The following is a 22,276-nucleotide window of genomic DNA, read 5'->3' on the forward strand; positions in this document are numbered from 1 at the left end:
GATTGACTACAACTGGTAGTTTCTGTTTTCTTCTTCTGGAATGAACCTTCCCAAAGCCCCCGCCCCCGCCCCCAATGCTATTGAAAATTTTTGGACTCTGCTTAAAAGCTGGGTTTGTGCCAGGAGAACCAACCACTTTAAATGAACTATACCAATTCTGCCCAGAAGAGTGCTCAAATATCCAACCAGATATTTGCTACTGACAGCCAAAAGCATCTGGTCAACCAAATACTAGTGAGGGTGAATGTACATATTTGAGATCTATGAGGTTGTATTAGAGAAAATTCAAAATAAAATCAATCAAATAAAGTAAAATCATTCCACCCTGAAAAAGAAATCATTAAAAGCTCATGATATTCGTGCCCATGATGAATGTATGTAAACTTCTGACCACAACGCTAGATCCTATTATTGCATAGCCACACATGAAACAAATATTTGTTAATATTATGAAAGTTATTGGGCACTTGGAAATGTAAGAAACATGGGGAGAGTGGAACAAAGAAACCTTGTCAAAAGGGATTTGATTATCTTAAAGGTACACCAATAGATCTTAGCCCAGTGATGTTAAATCCTTTTGTCCTGGGATCGCTTAAAACTGAAGAATATGTTCTTGCCACCCACTTCAAACTTAATTTATACTTATTTTATTTATCAAATATTAGTGAGTGAGGCTGTGCCACAGCAGTTATTGCAATATAATTGCAGTTTCAAGTTATAATCAAAAGATGGCGCCAAAATGCAAAAAAGATTACATTCATTTTGACTTTTGCCTAGTTTTGTAACTCATTTATTTTCGTTATTTATGTATTAGCACAAAACATACATTTACATGTATAAAAGAAAACAAAACATAAAAATTATGGGAGAAAATGGTCAGCAATAGAATGTGATTTTAACTCCACCCTTAAACAAAACGACAGGGTCATGTTGTCTGTGGTCAAGGTTAAAATATTATACATGGTAAAGAGTTAAACATTTAATATTATTTAATTAAAAAACAAACTTGGAAACAATGCTCCCACCACAAACCAATAACCCACGAGGAGGAAGACAAAAAGTGCAGTTGTAAGCTCATTAGGCATAAACTCATCAGTGAGTGTGAGTCCGCGGTGCAGCCATTAGACTGTAATGATTTTTTTCATTAAGGTCACTCCCTCAAACTGGAGGAAGCTCCTGAAGGTTAGAAGGACACGCCCTCAACTTTGGAAACGGTGCCGTGGACGCGCGTGTTTTGCCCTCAGCTGCTCACATTATCACTTGGGAGAGAAAGAGAGCGTGAGAGAGGAGGAGGAGAGGCTCCGGGTTGGAATTTGAATCTGTGTCCTCTCTCCCCCCGTCTGTTTCTTTCTGGCGTATCCGCCGTCGAGCGCAGCCTGTTATATCTCTTCCTCCCTGCGGTCCGGTGACTGGGGAATCCACCTGCCGGAGAGCAGACACACCTCGTGATGGATGCCCTGAAATCTGCCGGTAGAGCGATTATCAAGAGCCCGGGAGTTCCGCGGCACACATGGGGAACTTCAAAACACGAAAGTGAGTGAGATGATACAAATGTTTGGAAATGGTTACAGTGTTGCAAAGATTTTGCCGGCGTAGCGGCGTCAGCTGTCAGAGAGGGAGAGGAAAGAAGGGCAATGTGCGCCTCTGGCTGCTCGTAGCAAGCTAGTGGACTGTTGTTTTATTGCTGGGACGCTTTTGTTGGTCTTGCTGCCAAATCTAAGGGCGATAGCTGTACAGTTACAAGCTGTTTTTATTATGCTGCTGCTGAGTCTCAGTTGTCACATAATGAGAAACACAAGCACAGTTCTGTCACTTTTACTTCTTCCTGTGTGATATGGGGCTAGTGCTGCCAGTTACTCCTTACTAAAATAACTGGCTAATTAGTGCATTATTTATTTATTAACCCATTTAACCAAGTTAGAGTGGCTAAATATTTGCAGTTCATATTTTTTGAGTTACTGAGAGACTGTTGGAAACATACAGACTTCACTCTGGGATCTCAGGACTCTTTCTTTTCAGCATTTCATAGTGTAGTCTCTTATTCCAGTAATATCTCAAATAATTCATAGATTAGTTGAGAATGCTAGCACAGCAGCCTTGCAGTGTTCTGCTTCCACCAAACTGCACATCCATCTACACTTCCTTATTTACACCTGTTCAACTTTACATTAGTGCAAATATCTAATCAGTCAATCACATGGCAGCAACTCTGTACATTTAGGGATGTAGTCATGGTCAATACAGTTTGCTCAAGTTCAAACTGAGCTTCAGAATGGGGAACAAAGGGGACTGAAGAGACTGAACATTGTTGGTGCCAGATTTTTCCACACAATCATCTTTAAGCTTCACAGAGAATGGTTTGAAAATGTCCAGTGAGTGGCAATTTTCTGGTAAGTTTTCTTCAGAGGAGAATGGCCAGGGTGCTTTGAGCTGCTGAGACGGCAACAGTAACTCAAATAACCACTTATTCCAACCAAAGTATGTGGAAGAGCATCGCTGAATGCACACCATGTCGAGCCTTTAAGCACTGTAGCAGCACAAGATTACAGCAGGGTGCCAAGAACAGGAAACTGAGGCTACAATTTGCTCAGTCTCACCAAAGTTGGACAATAGGAGATTTGAGAAATTTGACTGCTCTGATGAGTCTTAATTCAGATTGGAATTTGGCGTAAACAATACGAAAGTATGGATCCATCCTGTCAGACTGGTGCTGGGGGTGTAATGGTGTGGAGGATGTTTTTTGGCACACTTTGGGCACCTTAGTACCAACTGAGTATTGTTTAAATGTCACAGCCCACCTGAGCATTGCTGCTGACCATGCCCATCACTTTATGACCACATTATACCCGTCTTCTGATGGCTGCTTCTAGCAGGATAACGCACCATGTCACAAAGCTCAAATCATCTCAAACTGGTTTCTTGAACATGACAGTGAGTTAATTAGTCGCAGCTAATTTGTGAACTAGGTTCCTGCACAGTTAATAAACTATGATCTCATCACTTGTATATATGTAGTTATATGCAGGGATTTAATAGAGATTACACCACAAAAGATTAGTAAAGCCAATACAACATCTAACCAACTGTTAAATATGGTCACAGTCTGTTCCAGAGTTATGGAGCTGAATAATGTGCAGAAAGTGTGTTTGTAGGGCATTATGATAACATGGTGTGTTGACCTTTGACCCTTTGGTTATAAAATATCCTCACTTCATTATTTGATCCTTTTTAGACATTTGAATGAAATTTTGTCATGAGTAGCATACAGATTCTTGACTTGCAGCCACAATGTGTTTTGTGAGGTCACAGTGACCTCGGGATGCTAATCAGTCCTTCGGTGTTAAATGTTTGGGGGGGGGCTCCTCAAGGTGGTCAACAAAGATAAAGTGGGATGGAGAGAGAACAGGAATCAGACTGCCTCTGGCTATGGCCGTCTTGGTTAGTAGAGGCAGGTAGAACTGAGAACTGTACTAATATTAAATCTTTTAAAGGTCTAGGATAGGTTTCTGAACACACTCCAACTACTATATGATTATGCAGTGATTTTTTTTTTTTTTTTTTTTTTCTTTTCATAAAATTTGAGAGTAGCTTTAAGAATAGCTTGACAAAGATAAAAGGTCATGCAACAATAATGATTAGTTACTAGTTTTTCAGACTATTTGGACCATATTGAATATGTAATGTAATTTGAGGACAACTACAGTGTGAAGTGCAGGAGGTTTTGAGTGCTGCGTGAAGGGTCAGAGCAGCAAACTGTGTCGCACCACCAGTGACAGACTGCCTTGCAGCCTGCAGCCCTGCTGTAACACCAACGTGTCAAGTGCCGTCTTGAACGCTCCCTCCTTGCAGCTACTTCGCTTGTGAGCTTCACACTGCCATAACTGCTAGCATGCTGGTTTTGCCTCATCTGAAATTCCTGCTTAGTGAATAATCAGCTGCCCATGCCAGCTTTCATTAAACATGACTGATTAATTTCACAGCCAGCAAGATGTTCTTGGTTTCTTCATGCTCTGTAGGGCATGTTCTACGTAAATTATTGAATATTGAACATAAATGTGTTGGATTTGGGCTTTAATGATTGTCTCTGGTTGCTTTTGTTTCTCAACTCGAGCACAAAATGCCAGTTTTAAGTGGCGGGTTGTCTTAAATAAATGCCTGGGATTGCTGGCTAAAACTTCTGATTGTGGCTTCTGTGCAAACACTAGTGGATTTAAAAAAAATTTCTTGCAATATTTTCCACATCACAATCCTCCGCTATAACCACAGTGACTTTTGATGACAAAGAAAAGCTGACAAACAAACCATCAGCATGTCATTTTGAAAGACATCGACTGTGACAGGTTGCTTGCAGGAGCCTCCGCATTGTGCTTTTCTTCTCTTATTGTTGTTGCCAAGTGTGAGAGAGAAGAAAAAGGCAGAGTGACACTGTCAGAGCAGAATCCAGCTGGATTTCAGCACCTGATGACAGAAGCAGTTTGCGTCTGAGAAACACCACAGGGATCAGGCTGGGGAAAAAATGTGAACGCAACAGTGAGGAAACAGCGCAGGCAGTAAGAGCGGCTGCTGATGTCCAGATGCTACTTAGCAGGCAATCTGGAGAGAGGACAGTGTCTGTATGCCAGCATGTGGCAATGCGTCAGCTGCCTGTCGGAATGTAAATAAGGTGACAGTGCAGCTGGTTGGCACTTTGACACAAATTAGGTGTAGTTAAAGTTTGACAATAAAGTGATGAATTATTTGTGTCCTGACAGCTACTTGAAAGAAACTGCATGTGGAGTGTGGATGTTAAGTAATCGTAGATAAATAGCCACTGTTAATGACAATATTAGGGGTTATTTTAAATGAAACTCCAGTGTGAAGGTGAAATGAGTCAGAGGCATTTAATTGGATGATCACTTGTGTCTTGAGTGTCACACTGATTAGTTTGCCTCCTGATCTTTGTTTGTACAAGGTTAAAGATTACCCTTAACTTGCCCTTCTGTTAAGGCGTGGCCACTCTTTTCACAAGTAAAAGAACAACCAACCAAAACAGTGCATAATAATAATAATTTTAATTTCCTCTACCTTATAAAATAAAATGATCTTTATTGGGCATTAAATATAATCAGTCTACAGTCCTTTAGCAAAGTGCAAAATTGACATGTGCAGCATTTTCTAATCACCCACTGTGGCTGCCCATTGTCATCTGTTGAGGTCACAGCCACTGGCAGCAGAGAAGAGGACACAGCATGTACCCTGAGTACAGGCCGTCCCTTTGCATCACGTCACACAGAAGCAGTACAGACCTTTCCAGTGTCTTCGAAGTCACACACACTTGCCCTTGGCACCAAGGATGTCCCTGCTGCATCAGTCTCAGTGGTGTAGCTTTGGAGTAGACTGAGTAAGACTGCATCCTTTGGTTTAGTATTGCATTTTCTAAGTGCTTTTGTAATGGATCATATCATCTTTTTGCTGCAAAGCTGTGTGGTCAGTGTGAAAACCAGAAAATAACAAGCATCCTTAACAAAATCTCAAGTGCCTTTCTGTTGAGTTCTCGAGCCCCGCGGCTTTGAGCAAACTGTCAGAATATGCAATTTGTAGTGCTGTGCTGTGCAGTTCAGATCATAGCTTGATCTGAAGTTAGTGGACACAAGAGTCATTAGGTTCGAGCTCTGGCTGTGAATATAGCCTTCAGTTATATTGAACCTGACAGGGGCTTGACTGAATGTCATCCAAGAGGCACTGGTGTCAGTTAGCACTGTCCTGAAGGAGCAATTATCTCTCAATAGCTCATTAAGACTCGGGAACCTGTGATTCAGAGAGATAGCAGTGAGGAGGAGGCACAGCCCCCCTCCCCCCGTTAAGAAAGAATGAAGGGAGTGTTAATAAAGGGATGAAGACCAGGATTAGTGTAGCGCAAATTACGCAGCATTCCTAGGATTTAAATGTGATGAATACGATGACGAATTTGTGACTGACAGAACAGTCCGACTTGTGTTGCAATCCAGAAATGAATACTAACGCAGCTTTATTGGGTACCAGATACATTATATGGTGCTGCATATCTGTTATTATTTGCATTAGATCATGAATTAACTGTGATTAACCACATTTTTGGAAAGCTGAAAACTTGAAACAGTGGTGAACCTTCCCAGGAGTGGCCGGTCTACCAAAATGATTCCAAGAGCACATCGACAACTCATCCAGGAGGTCACAAAAGAACCCATAACAACATCTAAACAACTGCAGGCCTCACTTGCCTCAATGAAGGTCAGAGTTCATGATTCAACAATAAGAAGTGATTAGATTGGATAAAACTTTATTAATCCCTTTAGGAAGGTTCCATCAGGGAAATTAAAGTTCCAGTAGCAGCTTTTAAAGGTAACATAGGTATACAAATACAGCAGAAATCAGAATAAACAAACTTTCATAAAAAGAACATCATGCCAAGAGTCAAACATGGTGGTGGTAGTGTGATGGTCTGGGGATGCCTTGTTGCTTCAGGACCTGGACAACTTGCTGCAATCGATGGAACCATGAATTCTGCTCTCTGACAGAAAATCCTGAAGGAGAACGTCCAGCTGTCAGTTTGTGCACTGAAGCTCAAGTGCACTTGGATTATGCAACAGGACAATGATTGGAAACACACCAGCAAGTTCACCTCTGAATGGCTCAAAAAAAAAAAATGAAGGTTTTGAAGTGGCCTGATCAGAGTTCGGACTTCCTTTCGTGCTTGAAAACCTTCCAATGTGGCTGAATTAAAAGCAACTCTTCTGATAAAGCCTGCTCTGTGGAGGCGAGTGTTTTTCATCTAGGAGGATAGAGTTCAGTTTCAGAACTTGGAGATATGGGATTGCCACTGGTTGCAGAATCTCATCGCTATATCTCTGCATTGAGATTGCCTCTGATGATGATGAGTCTTGTTCTTTCCAGTGAGGAGATGCCGCCCTACACATCACACTTCCTCCACCAAAGCTGTTACCCTGTCAGTGCAGCAATCAGCATAATGTTCTCCACGTCTTCTCCACACTTAGACCCTATGATCCAACTGCTGTAGGCAGAATTTGGACTGATTACCGAACATAATGTTCCTCCACATGTTCAGGTGCCAATCAGTCACCTGATTGTCAGCACATGGTGTACCAGAAGCCCCAAACAAGAGGCAATAGCAGAGTAAGCTGTTTGGAATTGGCAGAGGAGATTTGGCACGTTTTTCACGGGCGCAACCCACATACTCAACTCTGCTGCTCAACCCACAAATGCATTTTCCTTACAAATGTGGCACTTAATTTTGTGTAAAGTTTATTAAAGTTTGAAAAGTCAACAGCAATGTCTTATCAGAACTCAGTGTTCTTGGCTCTGGATAATCCAGTTCTTATAGTAAACCACTACAAATTTGCATTGCCTGCAGACTGCCTGAATGTAGTGCATTGGCTACTTCAGTGGTGAGACCTGATTCACTTCACGACATGTTTAGGAAAAGGTTGAATTAGCATAAAGTACACAACCTTTTGCTGCAGTGTCCCATTTACTGTTGCACTAAAAAAATAATGCACCCAGAAAGAGACAAAGGGAACAAGAATAGTTCATATATTTACTCATATATACAGTATATGGGTGTACTAATATGTACCCATTTGTGGATGTATATACACTCATTTATTTTGATGACATAACGACAATTGAAACATCTACTAAGCTGATAAATTATTGATAATTACCAGTAAAATCTTCTTAATGCGAACCAGATAGGACTTATGAGTGACACATACACACAACCAAAACAATCTCATATATGAGCATAATGTAGGAGTTCCTAACAAGAGTCCCAGTGTGACGCTAAACATAAAACAGAAATTAAATCAAACTCTTAAGATTTGTGTTGTGATGAACTGTGTGTTTTGGGATTTCTATTGCTAAAAGGAGAAGTGCTCATTTCTTATTGCACGTACAAGGGTTCATATAAAAACATACAGTGATTTAGAGGATCAGTTAAGCCCGTATATGCTATTAGCTGAGCTTCAGTACATGAGGTGATGATTCGAGTGAGCAGATTTCCCACCTATAGTTTGCATAATTCATGCTCACCACTCATCAGCCTCACCAGTCGCAGGCTGAGGATAAGATTAGATGATAAAATGCTGCTAATGAGTTTTCATGGACCGTGCTTTAAGGCAAGAAACCTGCCTAATGGATTTCTTATTTCAAAGATCAGCAGTATCTAAAGATTTTAAGTTGTTTAACCCACTGCACATCCACTGAGGTCCCAAAGTCCTAACTCAGAAAGTTCACACTGTTATTATATAGTCAGGATTTGACTCAGTTTCTTGTCATTTCAACTAAAGGAGCAACACTAACATCTTTATATACTGTTGGGTTAAAAAATAACATTTTGTGCAGTCTTACATCTCCCAACATGACTCAGTGAACATAATGTTCAAGTGTAGTTATATTTAGTTGCATGGATGATGACAGATATGTTTTTGTGTGAGTACATTGTCTTTTGAGCCATTCCACTTAAACAGAGAAAGTGAGATTAGCAGGATTACTGTCACAAGCACAGCCACCTGACTGACAGCTCTGCATAGACTTTTTCCTACTGCAGTTTATTTTTTTCCTCTTCTTTTATGAGGAAACTGACAAAAAAAAAAAAAAAAAAAATTCTTAATGTCATGTTCTGCTAGAAATGTTATTTTAGGCTTCTATTATCCAAATACCCCAGTGTTTGACCTGTGACCTTTTTATCCATGGTTGTGAAAATGTAAAGGGATGCCCACACAGGAAGAGACTGGCAGGCATGTGGCAGCGAGGAACTGCAGAATGTCACTAAAATTCAGTGACTTGTAGCAACAACAGAAGACAAAAAAAACAAAACACGTTGGCTTCATGAAGCGGCTGGTCACCAAGTAAAACTCCTTAACTTTGAGACAAAATGATCAAAGTGACTACTAATGAGAGTGGGGAATGCCCGTGATTGGCATAATATGGTACGGTAAATAGCATCAGCCATCAGCTACAAAGTGATCACTGATAGTGTAAATACACACACCGGCCATTTCATTAGGTATACCTGTTCAGCCGCTTGTTAAAGCAAATACCTGATCAGCCAATCACGTGGAAGCAACTCAGAATATTCAGGCACGTAGATACGACCAAGACAACCTGCTGAAGTTCAAACTGGGTATGGGAATGGGGAAGAAAGGTGATTTAAGTGACTTTGAACGTGTCACGGTTGTTGGTGCCAGGTGGGCTGGTACATTCTTATTCTTATTCTTAATTCAATTTATTCGAACAATCAAAATAAAATAAAAAAAAAAACAACAACGAAAAATAAATAAACGTGTAGGAAAATAAAACATACATATATCCATATATGCATACATACACATATTCACCTATATAACAAATGCAAATCAAACATCAATAAATAAATAAATAAAATGACCAGCAATGTATTTTATAACAATCTCAAGGTGTTCGAAAAGGGAGCAGGAAGAAGCAATAGCTTACATATTTCAGAAAGTGCTGATCTACTGGGGTTTTCACACAAAACCATCTCTGGGGTTTCCAGAAAATGGTCTGAAGGAAAGCAAATGGTCTGAGTAGCAGTTCTTTGGCGGAAAATGCCTTGTTGATGCCAGAGGGCAGCGGAGTATGGCCAGGCTGCTGGTCATAGGGGAGGCAACAGTAGCTCACAATACTAGCAAGATGTAACTAATAAAGTGGCCAGTGAACGGAGCACTAATGTAGTACCAGCTATCAAATATGGGCACAGATTTTGTGAAAAACTTTGTTTGCTTGACATCAGCCGGCAATCATTGCCATTGTGAGGATATCGGCACGCTCATTGTTGGCATTTCACTGAAAGCATTGCTTTGCCTTTAGCACAAACTCACAGGCACAGCTGTGAGTATACTGTTTTGTTTCATTAGTGTGCATTTTTTGCTTCTTCCTGCTCAGTTAGTGAGGGGAAGTACATCTATAAACTAGTATATATTTGTACCATCCCTGCAGATCTGTGCCACTTTTATTCACCCTTTTGTGAATCCAGTTCAGGCTATAAAGGTGAAGTTTGGGGCTGCATTTTCCTCATCGAAGAGAATATGCAGTATTTCACAGCACATCAGCTGAACGCCACTGCATTAAATGCTCCTCTTGTTGCTTGTACTGTTGTGTGATAATCCTGTGTTTGCTTTGGGTATTTTGAAATTGAATGAAGCCTCGTGCTTTTTCTGTCATAAGCTTTTATCAAAGATTAGTTGGTCTATTCCACAGAATTATCATTTCTGCATTAATGCTTTAAAATCCAGTGTGCCAAGGAGTCTCACCTTAATTCTTCTCCATGGCTTAGGGATAACGCCTTGCTATGTAGTCAAAACAATGGAAGTAGTGAGAAGACCCTGGAGTAGAAAGGTGTGTGCATGTTGGTGCTGCTGTGACTGTACATGTCAGGCTTGATTGAATTTCTGATAAGCTAGTTTCCATTTTTCAGGAAAGGGTAGTACAGATGTTACTTTCATGTACATTTCTATATGTTGTATCTCTTTGAGCTAACATTCCTAAAGTAAATGAGATTTTTCATGATCTTGTCTGTTCATTCTTCCGCATGTTGTCTTGCGCCTGTTACATTTGAAGCAGCAGGTTTATTTTCTTCACTGTTCCACTCCACAAACTATTGATTTTTTTTAAAACCTCAGCCTCATGTTATTAAAAACTGCTGCACATCATATTCTATATTGATTTTCTTTGTGAGGCCCCCCGAGGGTTTTGTTGTGGCAAGTGTAACATTTTCTCATGGTCCACAGTAGAAATTTGCTATAAATGGTTATGTTTGGTAATTCATTTTTTAAACCCTTCGGGTTATTAACAGTTTCATCCTGTACATCAGTAACAGCCGAGAGAGCATCGTTCACTCCCACGTGTCCCGGTTTCCCCTTCATAAATGCTAACGTGTGCAGTCAAACTACTGTTTTAGTGGCTTATAGAGAGTTCATTGTTATGCTGTTCTGTGCATTCTCTCTGGAGTGTTTTTAGCACCAACAAGGTTCCCTGGCCTGAAGTGAAGTGAATTATGCAACAGAGAGAAACTGAGAGACCTATCTTGGGTCCTTGTTCACTCAGCAGCTGTAACACACATACATACACCAGGCACAATCTTGCTTCCTGTTTACTGTGTAAAGTCCTAACATTTGAGTGCTTTGTCTGTGACAGATGTCTATGAATTAGGATATGCTGTCACTCTGGTTTAAGAGTCTTTATGAGCATGTTGTTGATTATTGTTATTCAGGGGATGTGTGTGTGTGTGTGTGTGTGTGTGTGTGTGTGTGTGTGTGTGTGTGTGTGTGTGTGTGTGTGTGTGTGTGTGTGTGTGTGTGTGTGTGTGTGTGTACACATGCATATCCTGCCGAACCTGCTCCTCCACTGGAGAGCCGAATCCCATCTCTGCTCTGTACCTCTGAAAAATTCAGCTCCCCTTACCATTTCTGACACATCATGTCCCTGCTTGAGCTCAGCACTCAGCGCTGAGGAGCCCACTCCTAAAAATAACCCTATGCTGTCAGACTAAAAGGAGAAAGTGCCTGCCGTCAACGCTGCTTGTTATTATGGCTAAAACAAAGCATCAAAAATCCCAGTAGAAGTTATTTTTATCATAAGACAAGTTATTTTGAATTTGCAGTTTCTAAAGATGAGCTGGAAGTGTTGAACCCAGCTGAGATAAGTTGGTTATGTTTTAATGGATTCCTCTGATCATATTGTATTAATTATAAGGCTAACTGATGAATATCGACTTTAAAAGCTGGTGAAAATTGCTGTTTGATGAATTCTTTTGGATAATAATTTTTTGGGGGGTTTAAATTATTCAGATCTGTTTTACATCCAAAATAATTTGAATGTTTTTTGCATTTTCATCAGCTAAAAACCAGGCAGGAAGGGTAAATTTTGTGTTCGTAAAGCATCAGATGTGTGTCAAGGCACAGTGACATCATCTAATGGTTTTTGGCAAAGACATTATAAAACATGGATGTAGCTTCTGGCTCGGAAAAATGAAGCCAGTGCAGAAGAGCCTTAAACCTGACTCACAAGTTGATATAAAGGAAAGGCAGAAATACCAGAAAAAAAAAAATTATTTAATGCATAGCTTAAGCACTCACATTGATTCTCCCTTTATCTTGTTATCCCAGAGGTGTAACACCTAAGAAGCTGACGTATGTTAGTATTTGGCAGACGAGCGTCCATCACTCAGATGGAAGGGTCTGAAGTGCTCCACTGCATTAGAAGGGAGTCCTGTGAGATGCCCTCATCTATTAAAGGAGTGCAGAGATACACTGTCTCAAATTAGATCACAGCTCTCAGAGGTGACTTGTTTTGCTTTGGCGTGATAATGGATGGGAAAACTAATGATTGCATGCTTTGCTTTGTTTGTCCCTTGAACTGAGCTTGAGATTGGCAACGGGAAATGTGGGGATTCTAGGTTTTTTGTTTTTTTTGTTTTTTTTTGAGTCACAGCCTTAGCCTTGAATTGAAAACAAAAATTTTAAATATAAATCTATTATTTCCTGAATCAATTTTCTTTTTCAGGGGCTATTCATAGTTGATAAAGATGTTGAAATGGGAGCTTGAGGACTCCTGGGGGAAAAGATCTGTATCAGCACAGAGAAAAATCACACCCTGTTTGAATTGCTAATGAAAGCAATCCTTGTACGGTGCTGAGCTATTATACTTTATGAATAAATAGCTGCGAGGAAATCTCTCCTATATTAAAGTGTCTGTGCTGTGGCTGTGTTAACTTGCCATGACTCTGGAAATGTTTACGTTCTCTGTAGTAAACTTTGATGTTTATAATAATCTCGGGGATGATTGTTTTTGTTCTTTTCACACATAATTATACACTTAGAAGTTTCCAGTCTCTCCTTTTGTGGTTCAGTTACCTGTTTCTCACATGCAATTACTACATCTCAAAAGGTTGTAAAGTAAGAAGTCTAGGATGCAATATGGTTTTAGGTCTTTGGGCATAAGTTGACTTTACTGCTTCAGAACTGTATGGAAACCTCATAATTTTAAAGGACACAGCGCTCTACATGTACAGACAAAGAGTGGGTGTTGATTGACTCAGTAAAAATAATTCAAGGCATTTCTAATGGACACTTAACGTGCAAGTCACCTCCATATTTAGTGCCCTTCAGTCAGTGTTAGACCATAACTCAAGAGCCTGTAACCAGGCTGCATATCAAACTAGTGCTGCTCTGATTTTACAAAGTAAGAAACCTAAATGAACATTTAAATGGGTTTTCCTGACCTAATAGATGCATGTTTAAGGTCTGATTAAATAAACCTGCAATCATGGACATGGTCGGACATGAGCTGCATTATGGACTCCAGTGTCAAAATCAGACAAGGTGTATGTTATTTTCCTTCCATCTTCCTAGACCTAAATAAGTATCATTGTTTATTGTTTGAAAGCAACATATTCTCAGTAAAATGGGGGAGAGGGGTAATTATAAAGCTGTATCTAGTGACTGTATAAATCAAGCTGTCTGTGGGCATGGTTGAGTGGCCAAATAAATCAAATGAGGTCAAAAATCAAAAAGGAGTTTGAATTGTTCCACCAAACAACACAAAAATACTATTCTGTTCAGCACCTTTACATAGAAGGACAGACTTAGCACCAACTCAGGGCCAATTCAAACCTGACACACAGTGTGAACTTTGACTAGACAAATACTTTAAGTAAATACTTTATGGCTCACATGCATAGCAGGTTCAAAAAGGCTTTATATACATACAAAAACACTGAATATTTAGAAAAGCCTTCAGCTTATCCAAAATGCTGCAGCGAGAGCACTGACAGGGACTAGAAAGAGAGAGCAGATTTCTCCCATATTGGCTTCTCTTCATTGGCTCCCTGTTAAATCTAGAATAGAATTTAAAATCCTTCTCCTCACATACAAGGTCTTGAATAATCAGGCCCCATCTTATCTTAAAGACCTCACAATACCGTATCACCCCGATAGAACACTTCTCTCTCAGACTGCTGGCTTACTTGTGCTTACTTGTGGTTCCTAGAGAGGCAGAGCCTTCAGTTTTCAGGCCCCTCTTCTGTGGAACCAGCTCCCAATTTAGATTTGGGAGACAGACACTCTTTCTACTTTTAGAATTAGGCTTAAAACTTTTGTTTATGATAAAGCTTATAGTTAGTGCTGGATCAGGTGACTCTGAACTCTCCCTTAGCTGCAATAGGCTTTAGGGTGCTGGGGCCATCCCATGACACACTTGAGTACTTCTTTCTCATACGCTGCTTTTCACGCTCTGTGTTTATACACCACACTGCATTTAATAATTAGTTCTGGCTGCCCCACCGTGTGTCTTTTGTCTTGTCTCCCTCCCCTCACCCCCATCCAGATGCGGCGCATGGCTGCTCCTCCCTGAGCCTGGTTCTGCTGGAGGTTTCTTCCTGTTAAAAGGGAGTTTTTACTTCCCACTGTCGCAAAGTGTTTGCTCATAGGGGGTCATCTGATTTTTGGGATTTTCTGTGTTATTGTTGGGTCTTAACCTTACAATATAAAGTGCCTTCAGGTGACTGTTGTGATCTGGCGCTATATGAATAAAACTGAATTGAACTGAACCCATGCAGACATGGAGAGTACATGCAAATTCCACACAGAAAGGCAAAGTGGCTAAAGCTATCTAGAGGACAGAGCCAGCCACAAGCCAGTGGCCTCAGTTTGAGCAAAGGATCAAAATTAGGAGCAAAATTATGGAGATGAGTTAATCTGGTAAAGTTATAAACATACTGTAAAATGATGGAAGTAGTAGGTACATTAAAGGTGGTTGTACACCAACTCATTTTCAGTTCATTATTTGGACCTCTTTTCAGTAGCACAGCACTTTGTTTTCAGAGTTGCTGGAATGTGATTTTAGCAAAATAAGCTAGCCTGCTGCATCATTTTTTCATTTTATCACTTCATCAAACATTGTGGCATCCTTTCATTCCTAACACATTACCCAGTCCATATCAGTATAGATATCCAGCATCATTTCCCCCCCCCCCCCCCCCGGTGAGATCTGATGTGTTTTCAACAGTGTTCCCTTAATTTTTTTGAGCAGTGTATAATAGTCCTGAGTTTCAGCTTGTGTAGTAGTTGCTGCCATTATCAGTAGCAATATTTTATCATTACACTGCCCCCCAATAGTTATGACGTATTAGCAAAACACATCAATTATATATGTAAAAATAAAATGCGTAATGCTATAATGACTTCCTGATTAGGAAACAATAAGTCGTGTTTTTCTAGTTTGCTGGTGGACTAATCTTCACCTTCACTCTTATGCGCTCCCAACGTACTTCCAGTAGCATTTGTACCAGAGACAGTATGTTGCAACATTTTACTTTGTCTTCCAGAAGAGACAACAGTCACTAGATTACAATGAATGCTGTTTTCAGCTTTTCTGGTGCCACTACATGCTGAGTTCTGTATGATGGCATGAAGCCACGTGGCTTTTTTTTTTTTTTTATCTAAATCATTGTCTGCTTATCTGGCTCAGTCCTCCTGCACAGTATCATACCAACCACACACCAACTGTCACTGTCTGCAGAGTAAATATTAGCACAATTTTCACACTGGGATGCCAGCTATAAATAGAGTGCAGGAAATCATCCAGGAACAAACCCTAAACGTCTGTGTTGGCTTTTTAATTTGACCATGCAATAATGCATGTCCACCAAATAACCTTAGTGCTAATCCCATTTCATTCTCTGGACACTTCTGAGGACAAAACATGGTACTTGGAGGGGAAAAGATAAGAGTGTTCCGTTGCTGTATGTGCAAATGTCAGTTTAATGCTTTCTTATTAATGATTCATGGAGCCTTTGGATGAGGATTTGTGATGAGAGTGTTGAGGTCTATGCTTTGCATAATAAATACAGTTAAGGCAATTAACATTCAGGTCATAATTGGCTTTTTATAATCAAGATTAAGAAGGAAACATCAATAACAGTCCCAACATTCTTGTAAAACAACAACCCTTGTGAAAGCACAACTTTGTATGGATTACACAAGCAAGATATTATGTATTAGTGTGTTACAAATGCTTATACAGTACTTAATATAAATTTAAATTTCTAAATTCAGGAGCTTTATGCACTATTATTTTTTTTAATATATGAATACAAGCCAAATCTCATTGGTCAGTTGAATTAAAAGCTTTAATCAAGCTCTCAAGGACTTTTCAATTAAACGGTGGTTTGGTTCAAGTTGGTAATTATAATAAAGGTAATAATAGGAACATGAACCATTGTTGACCTAAATCCATCTTTTCTTTTCCTTTGGGTTACAGCTTCTCTCCCTAGAAGCTATAGTCTTATGCATTTTAAAGTAAACATGGAGCAGCAGTAACCCATTTTTACATCACTCTGGACTCTGTTAAAATTGGTTAATAGCAGTGAAAAAACAAAGAAACATACGCAGACACTATATATATATATATATATATATATATATATATATATATATATATATATATATATATATGAGACAGCTTAAGTAAAATTGAGTTAATGGTATAGCTAGTTATCATAGTTTGAATCAGTGGTTGTAAGTTTGTCCTTCCGGCCTGTTGTGAGATTATGTTCCTCCAATATGGGATCTTGTTCATGATTATGCTGTACATGTAAAGTAATTGTTGACCATAGTTGTATTTGTAAGTTGGCACAGATATAAGTGCATGTAACACTGAGTTAGTGAGACATCCCTATTTTGTGTTGTGTTGGGGTTGGCAGTATACTGTGGTTGGAGAATTAGAGTGAAATGCTGTTCCACTGATAGGCTGTAAATCCCTAATTATATGCTTTAAGCTCATCTACCTGCAGCTTTAAATCTGATGCATTTCCTGTGTCTTCCTCCCTCTACTCTCAGTGTAGCCAGCCTCTCTGGCTCTCCTCTCTGACACTGTTACTTTCTCCCATCCATTTCATTCTTTTTAGTTGAATGATAAACCAGTTCTTTCAGAATCTGTATTCAAATTTTTAAAGATTTTTCAAAAGTCCAAATTCTGTTGTGTTTTCACACTTGACTGAATTGTTAGCGAGTGACTGTTTGGACCTACAAAGATAGGAGGAAGGTAGAGAGAGGTCATTTTGTAACGTTGCGTGAGCTAGATCTTTATTTTCTTTCTTACTGGGCAGCGGATATGATGCGTGACATTCAGACAGCTAGAATCAACTTTCAATCAACTTTTCTAACATGCAAAACTTTCTTTTCATAATAAATGATTAAACTTTGCAATTTCCCCCAGACTGCAGTAGCTAGCATGATCTTATGTCCCTTAAACAATTCTGAAAATAAAGTGCTCTGCTACTTGACTCCAAGAATCTTGGTCTAAATGAGGTCTTCGGCTACTATTCCAAGCTGCAATTTTCAGGCGACTGCCTGAATACAATCATCTTATTCCCATTAGAAAATGCCACCTAGAGTACATTTGCATAAACAAGTAGAAGTAAGGTGGTTGTTATTTCTGTTAGTAAAGCTTATTTCCTTTCCATCAATAACACTAACATACCAGATGAACCAGGCGCTGTTGGTAACCCTTTTCTTGTTATGTCAGGTTTATGTGTAAAGGCAGGACAGAAAAGGAAATCAAATCTGTGATTGTGAGGTTTTAAAACAGAATAACATGAGTTTTGTACTGTGGGTATGTGGAAGTGTGGGATTTTTTTATGCACTACTCCAGCTGTGCGTGGTCTACTATTCCACTGTAGTTTATACACTTCTTTTGATGCTTAGCCAAAGTGTTTAGGAATGCAATTTGCAAGTACCGCCTCATCATTTGTTTGATCCCATGATTCTTTTTTTTCTTCTTTTTTTTTGGTTGATGTTGTGAAGCTTTGAGAAATGGCTAGTACTGTACTCCTGGCTGCGAGGGACCCACTCCACTCTCATTAGCTGCAACTGGAGTTTATTCTGTGCGTTCAGTTAGTGCTAGAGGAACTGAAGATACATAAGGTGAGTTAGGGGATGGATTTTTGAGAAAAAAAAAAATCAGTTAGAAGAGTGAGAGCTTGAATGAAAAGACTTAGCTTTACTTAGTTTCCCCTCAAGGCAGAATCAGGAAACCAGTTACACCCCCCCCTCCTCATACACCCACATCATCCCAGCCCACCATCTTCCCTGAATGTGCGGCCTATTTTCTCTGTCAAGGTGGTGTCCTAGATTCAAAGTTCCATCAGATGAGTAAAACACTAAGGCAAAAAAAGATTACATCTAGGAGGATGTGGAGGATGGGGTGTCAGTGGGGTCTTTAAAGACAGCTGGGTGTCTCCCTACTCGTATACTGATGGTGTACTCATTCCACTGAACTCCAGTCAAGTTGCTGTGAAAAATATTCTAAGAAAATATCTCACTCTTACCTGTAAAGAGATGGAGACAAAAAAAAAAAGACAATGCATTTGGATTCAACATGTGTTTCTACAGTTTTAGAAAGTGACTGAAATTGTTTCTCGAGGCAAGTTGCACATCAGCCCCATGTTTACCTGTGCATATGCCCTCTCCATATACGCGTACTCCAGTTTATGTTATTAATTAGCCATCAGCAGAGGAGTTCAGCCACGGCAGAATTCACCTGGGTATGATTTTGACTTCTCAGAGCAAATTAAATTACTGAGCGTGGAGCTCAGAGAGACAGCTGGTGATCACGGCATGTAGCTGAAGGCGTGCAGAGCACATGGCATCTATTATACTACAACAGCACTTCCCAGAGTCAGATCAGCTACTGTGAAATGCTGCTTTTGTCATTTGCTGGTTTAACACAGTCTGAAATACTCAACATCTCAAGGCAGTGGTATTATACAGTAACTTTAAGTGAATACACTTAAAGCCCTTCGGAGCAAAATGTTATTAAATTGTTCTGTGCCTTTGTTGTAATGCACTCTTTCCTTTAGAGTGTGTCCCTACTGTGAGGCCTTTGTGCGAGCACAATGAAATCAGTGCTCTTGCTGCAGTATCCCGGGTGTGAAAGTGTTGCCAGGCATCAATTTGTTAGAGATGCAAATGTCATCAGTGAACCACCACGGCCTTGCTCAAACCCTAATCTTTTTTTCGTCCTCTTCCAAATTTGATCGCCTTGATGAAAACTGTCTCGTAAACACAACACAAGTGTACGTGCGCGTGCCTCCTTAAAAGTTCAAATTTCACATTTGTAGTCGTCCTGAGGATTTTCTTCAATGTGTTAAATCCAATTAGCCACCCTCTGCTTGTTCCTGCCACTCTTATCAGTCTCAGCCCTTCTGTAGACGCACACTGGATTTATAAAAAATTTAAGACCTCCTCTTTTGGCAGATAATATATTGGAAACCCTGCAGCATCAACATAAAGCTCTTTAATAATTCATTTTTGTAGCTTGGGGAAGACACAGTATGGATGGTGGCACTTCAGCTTTGTATTGCTGTGACATTTTTACAGAAGCAAACTATGCAATAAATCTTTTGACCAGGAGTTGACGCATTGCAGCTTTGAGTGACTTGAAGTGATATTAATGCTGAGAGATTGATGATAAAGTTGACAGGGCGAAGTGTATTTAATTGTTTTGGATTGACCCATCTCTAAGCCCCGCCACTCTCACAGCTCTGTCTGACAGGATTTCTATTTTAACACTCTGCATGCAGTTTGTAGTGACAGCTGTGACAGATGGGCTCAAAAATCCTTTTCAACAATGGTTCCATGATTTTGCCCAGAAGGAAACAAAAACAGACATCTTATTTTTTTTTAGGTGACAAGTTTAGATTTTATTGCCTGAAGAAATAACTGTTAGTGTTTCCATTTAATTTGTTTAAAACATTAATGATGTAAATGGGTCTTAAATATGCATATGGTGGTAATGACTGAGGTTCAGGTATGTCCCCGGTAACGTCGGCTATCCCGTAGCTGGTATGGTGAAGACTAACCATGGTGAGATCCAGTGTTTTTGGTGCTCTAGGCTAGATTATGATATCAGAAATATTAATATTAGTTCATGTGCACTATAAAAATGTGCTTTCACTGTCATGAGGCTACCTATTCCTTTATTTGTGACTTAACACCCAAAAGCAGTGGTGAAAGTTAGGACTCAGCCTGACCCTGGACCCTGAATTGGATAAGCGGAAGAAAACGGATGGATGATAGTTTTTAGACACAAAAAATTTGTTTAGTCCTGTTAAAGTTACACACAGGAAGGACTCACACAATGACATAGTTAAACAGCTAATATTATTGTGCAGGTTAACATTTATGATAACTGTTTAATACTTTAAAGTTGTTGAAACAGGAGCTGTACTGGCCTCTCAGGATTCCTCAAAGTGTTGCTCAGTATTGTGAATGGTGTGAGGGGACGGGCTGTGTCCCTGCCTGCAGCGGTGCTGAATGTGTTGAGGAAAAAATAAATTGAACTCCAAAACCATCAGTGTTCCTCTTGAATCAGTGTTCAAGAGGAACACTGATTTTCTGAGATTTATTGAAAAAAAAAAAACCATTGCAAAGGGATCAATACATCACACCAGTATTAAAACTGAATAGCATTTCCCTTTATACTCGTGTGGATACAGTCTCTCTATTCCAGCTGTGAGAAGTTTTCTTCCCATCATCATGTAGGCACCAGCATGATAATGACCTGCATCATGACCTTGGAGACGGCTTACATTTTAGTTGTTTCTCATCATTGCACACACAGTCTTTGTACAAGAAAATTACAATTACATGTCCACAGAGGTTATTTGAGTTGAAACACAAGTAGAGACTGCGACATAACATTAAAGTGTATCTTTGGGTTGTGAGTAGTAAATAGTTACTGCAGTTGTCTTGAGAATAAATGCAAACAAGTTGCTTTTGGGAACTACAGCTAACCCTATCAGGCTGCAGGTATTAAGAAAAAAAAAACTCAGATGAAAAACTATCATCAAGAAACACAACTTCAGCTCCTGTAAATGTAAAATTAAAACCTGAATTCCATTAAATATTGGTCAGTCCCATTAAAAATAATGCTTGCATCAGGGATTCCTCTCTATATCGTTCTTTCTTTTACTCGTTTTGTTTTTTTTGTATGGCTTCCTGCACGTATTTGGTGAATGTAATTCTAACAGTAACCAGTTTAGCTAGGGTGGCCGACCAATATAGGATTTTTAAACCAGTGCTTGCGTTTGGTGATTTTAAAAATCTGATACAAAATAATTATATTTTTTCTTTCAGACACACAAAACATAATTTCCCTAACATTTGTTAGCTGTAGTTATTTATGTGTTCTTTCTAAGACGATATGACAACGCAGTTTAAAAATAATCTTGTTTTATCGTCACAAGAAGTCGCAGATTACTTGTTTACGCTCTGCCGACTCTGCTCGAATCAGCTGGTTGTTGTGGACAAACTGTGCAACATCAGCGCTCAGCATGGTTGACTGTTAACTGTGAATGCTAGGAATGTCTGCAGCTTTTGTTAGCGCAGAGGCACATCCATACCTTACATTTATGTGCAGGTCTTAACTCTTTTTCTTCTATTCTGCAGCCTTAAGCACTCCACAATGCTAAGAATGGACAATGGAAGGGAAAGATTGTGGTTTAGCAAACAGTCAAAAACTGATACCAGTTTTTAGCTTTTTAAAAAATCTTTTTTGGTTTCATTTTCCCTTTGGTTTCCCTTTTTTTTTTTTTTTTTAATTATTTCCCCTTTCTACCTCTACGGCCTTTGGTCAGTAACATTTGCAAAACCTAAATGGATTTGTTTAGTAAAGTCTTATCGATCCATTCATAATAGAACAAAAATGTAATTATATAAAATTCTCTTCCCTTTGCCAGCAGAAGTCAATGAAATTTGTTTGTGAGTAAGCTTTCCAGGGATAGTCTCTTATCTAATTTCTCCCTTATATGTATTCTTCTTTAAAACCCTTTTTGCTGTTATGTAGCCAAACCTGCCCTCTGACCTCCTGTGGAGAAGGGAAAGCAAAAGAATGAATTTCTCTATTGTGGGTCAGGAAATCATTAAAGGACAATTCCTTTTTTTTTTTTTTTTGGCCACAGCAGCTTTTTGTGACAGTGGAGACAGACAGGAAATGGGGGGAAAGATACAGGGGAAGACACGTGGGCAAATTGGCGACGGGCCGGGATGTGAACCCGCACTGCCCGCACCGCAATGCGGCATATGTATGTGGTTGCTGGCTTCACCACTAAGCCACCCAGGCGCCCTAAAGGACAATTCCTAAGCGGTACTCAGCCAGGTCACCCAGAACTGTAAATATATTAAATTTGAAGGCAGAACTTTCACATAGGACAAATTAAGGG

General features: G+C 39.6%; 1 protein-coding gene across 2 annotated transcripts in view; it reads left to right on the forward strand.

The window, feature by feature from the left end:
• Nucleotides 1-1,276: 1,276 nt before the first annotated feature.
• LOC115773949 (low density lipoprotein receptor adapter protein 1) overlaps nucleotides 1,277-22,276 on the forward strand; it is a 50,063-nt gene continuing 29,063 nt past the window's right edge. For both annotated transcript variants that reach the window (XM_030720910.1, XM_030720909.1), the window contains exon 1: nucleotides 1,277-1,533. In XM_030720910.1, the coding sequence (XP_030576770.1) occupies nucleotides 1,449-1,533 (85 nt within the window). In that variant the 5' untranslated portion in view covers nucleotides 1,277-1,448. The remainder of the gene's footprint in view (nucleotides 1,534-22,276) is intronic.

This window comes from Archocentrus centrarchus, chromosome 24 (assembly GCF_007364275.1).
Source record: "Archocentrus centrarchus isolate MPI-CPG fArcCen1 chromosome 24, fArcCen1, whole genome shotgun sequence".
Classification (NCBI taxonomy): domain Eukaryota; kingdom Metazoa; phylum Chordata; class Actinopteri; order Cichliformes; family Cichlidae; genus Archocentrus; species Archocentrus centrarchus.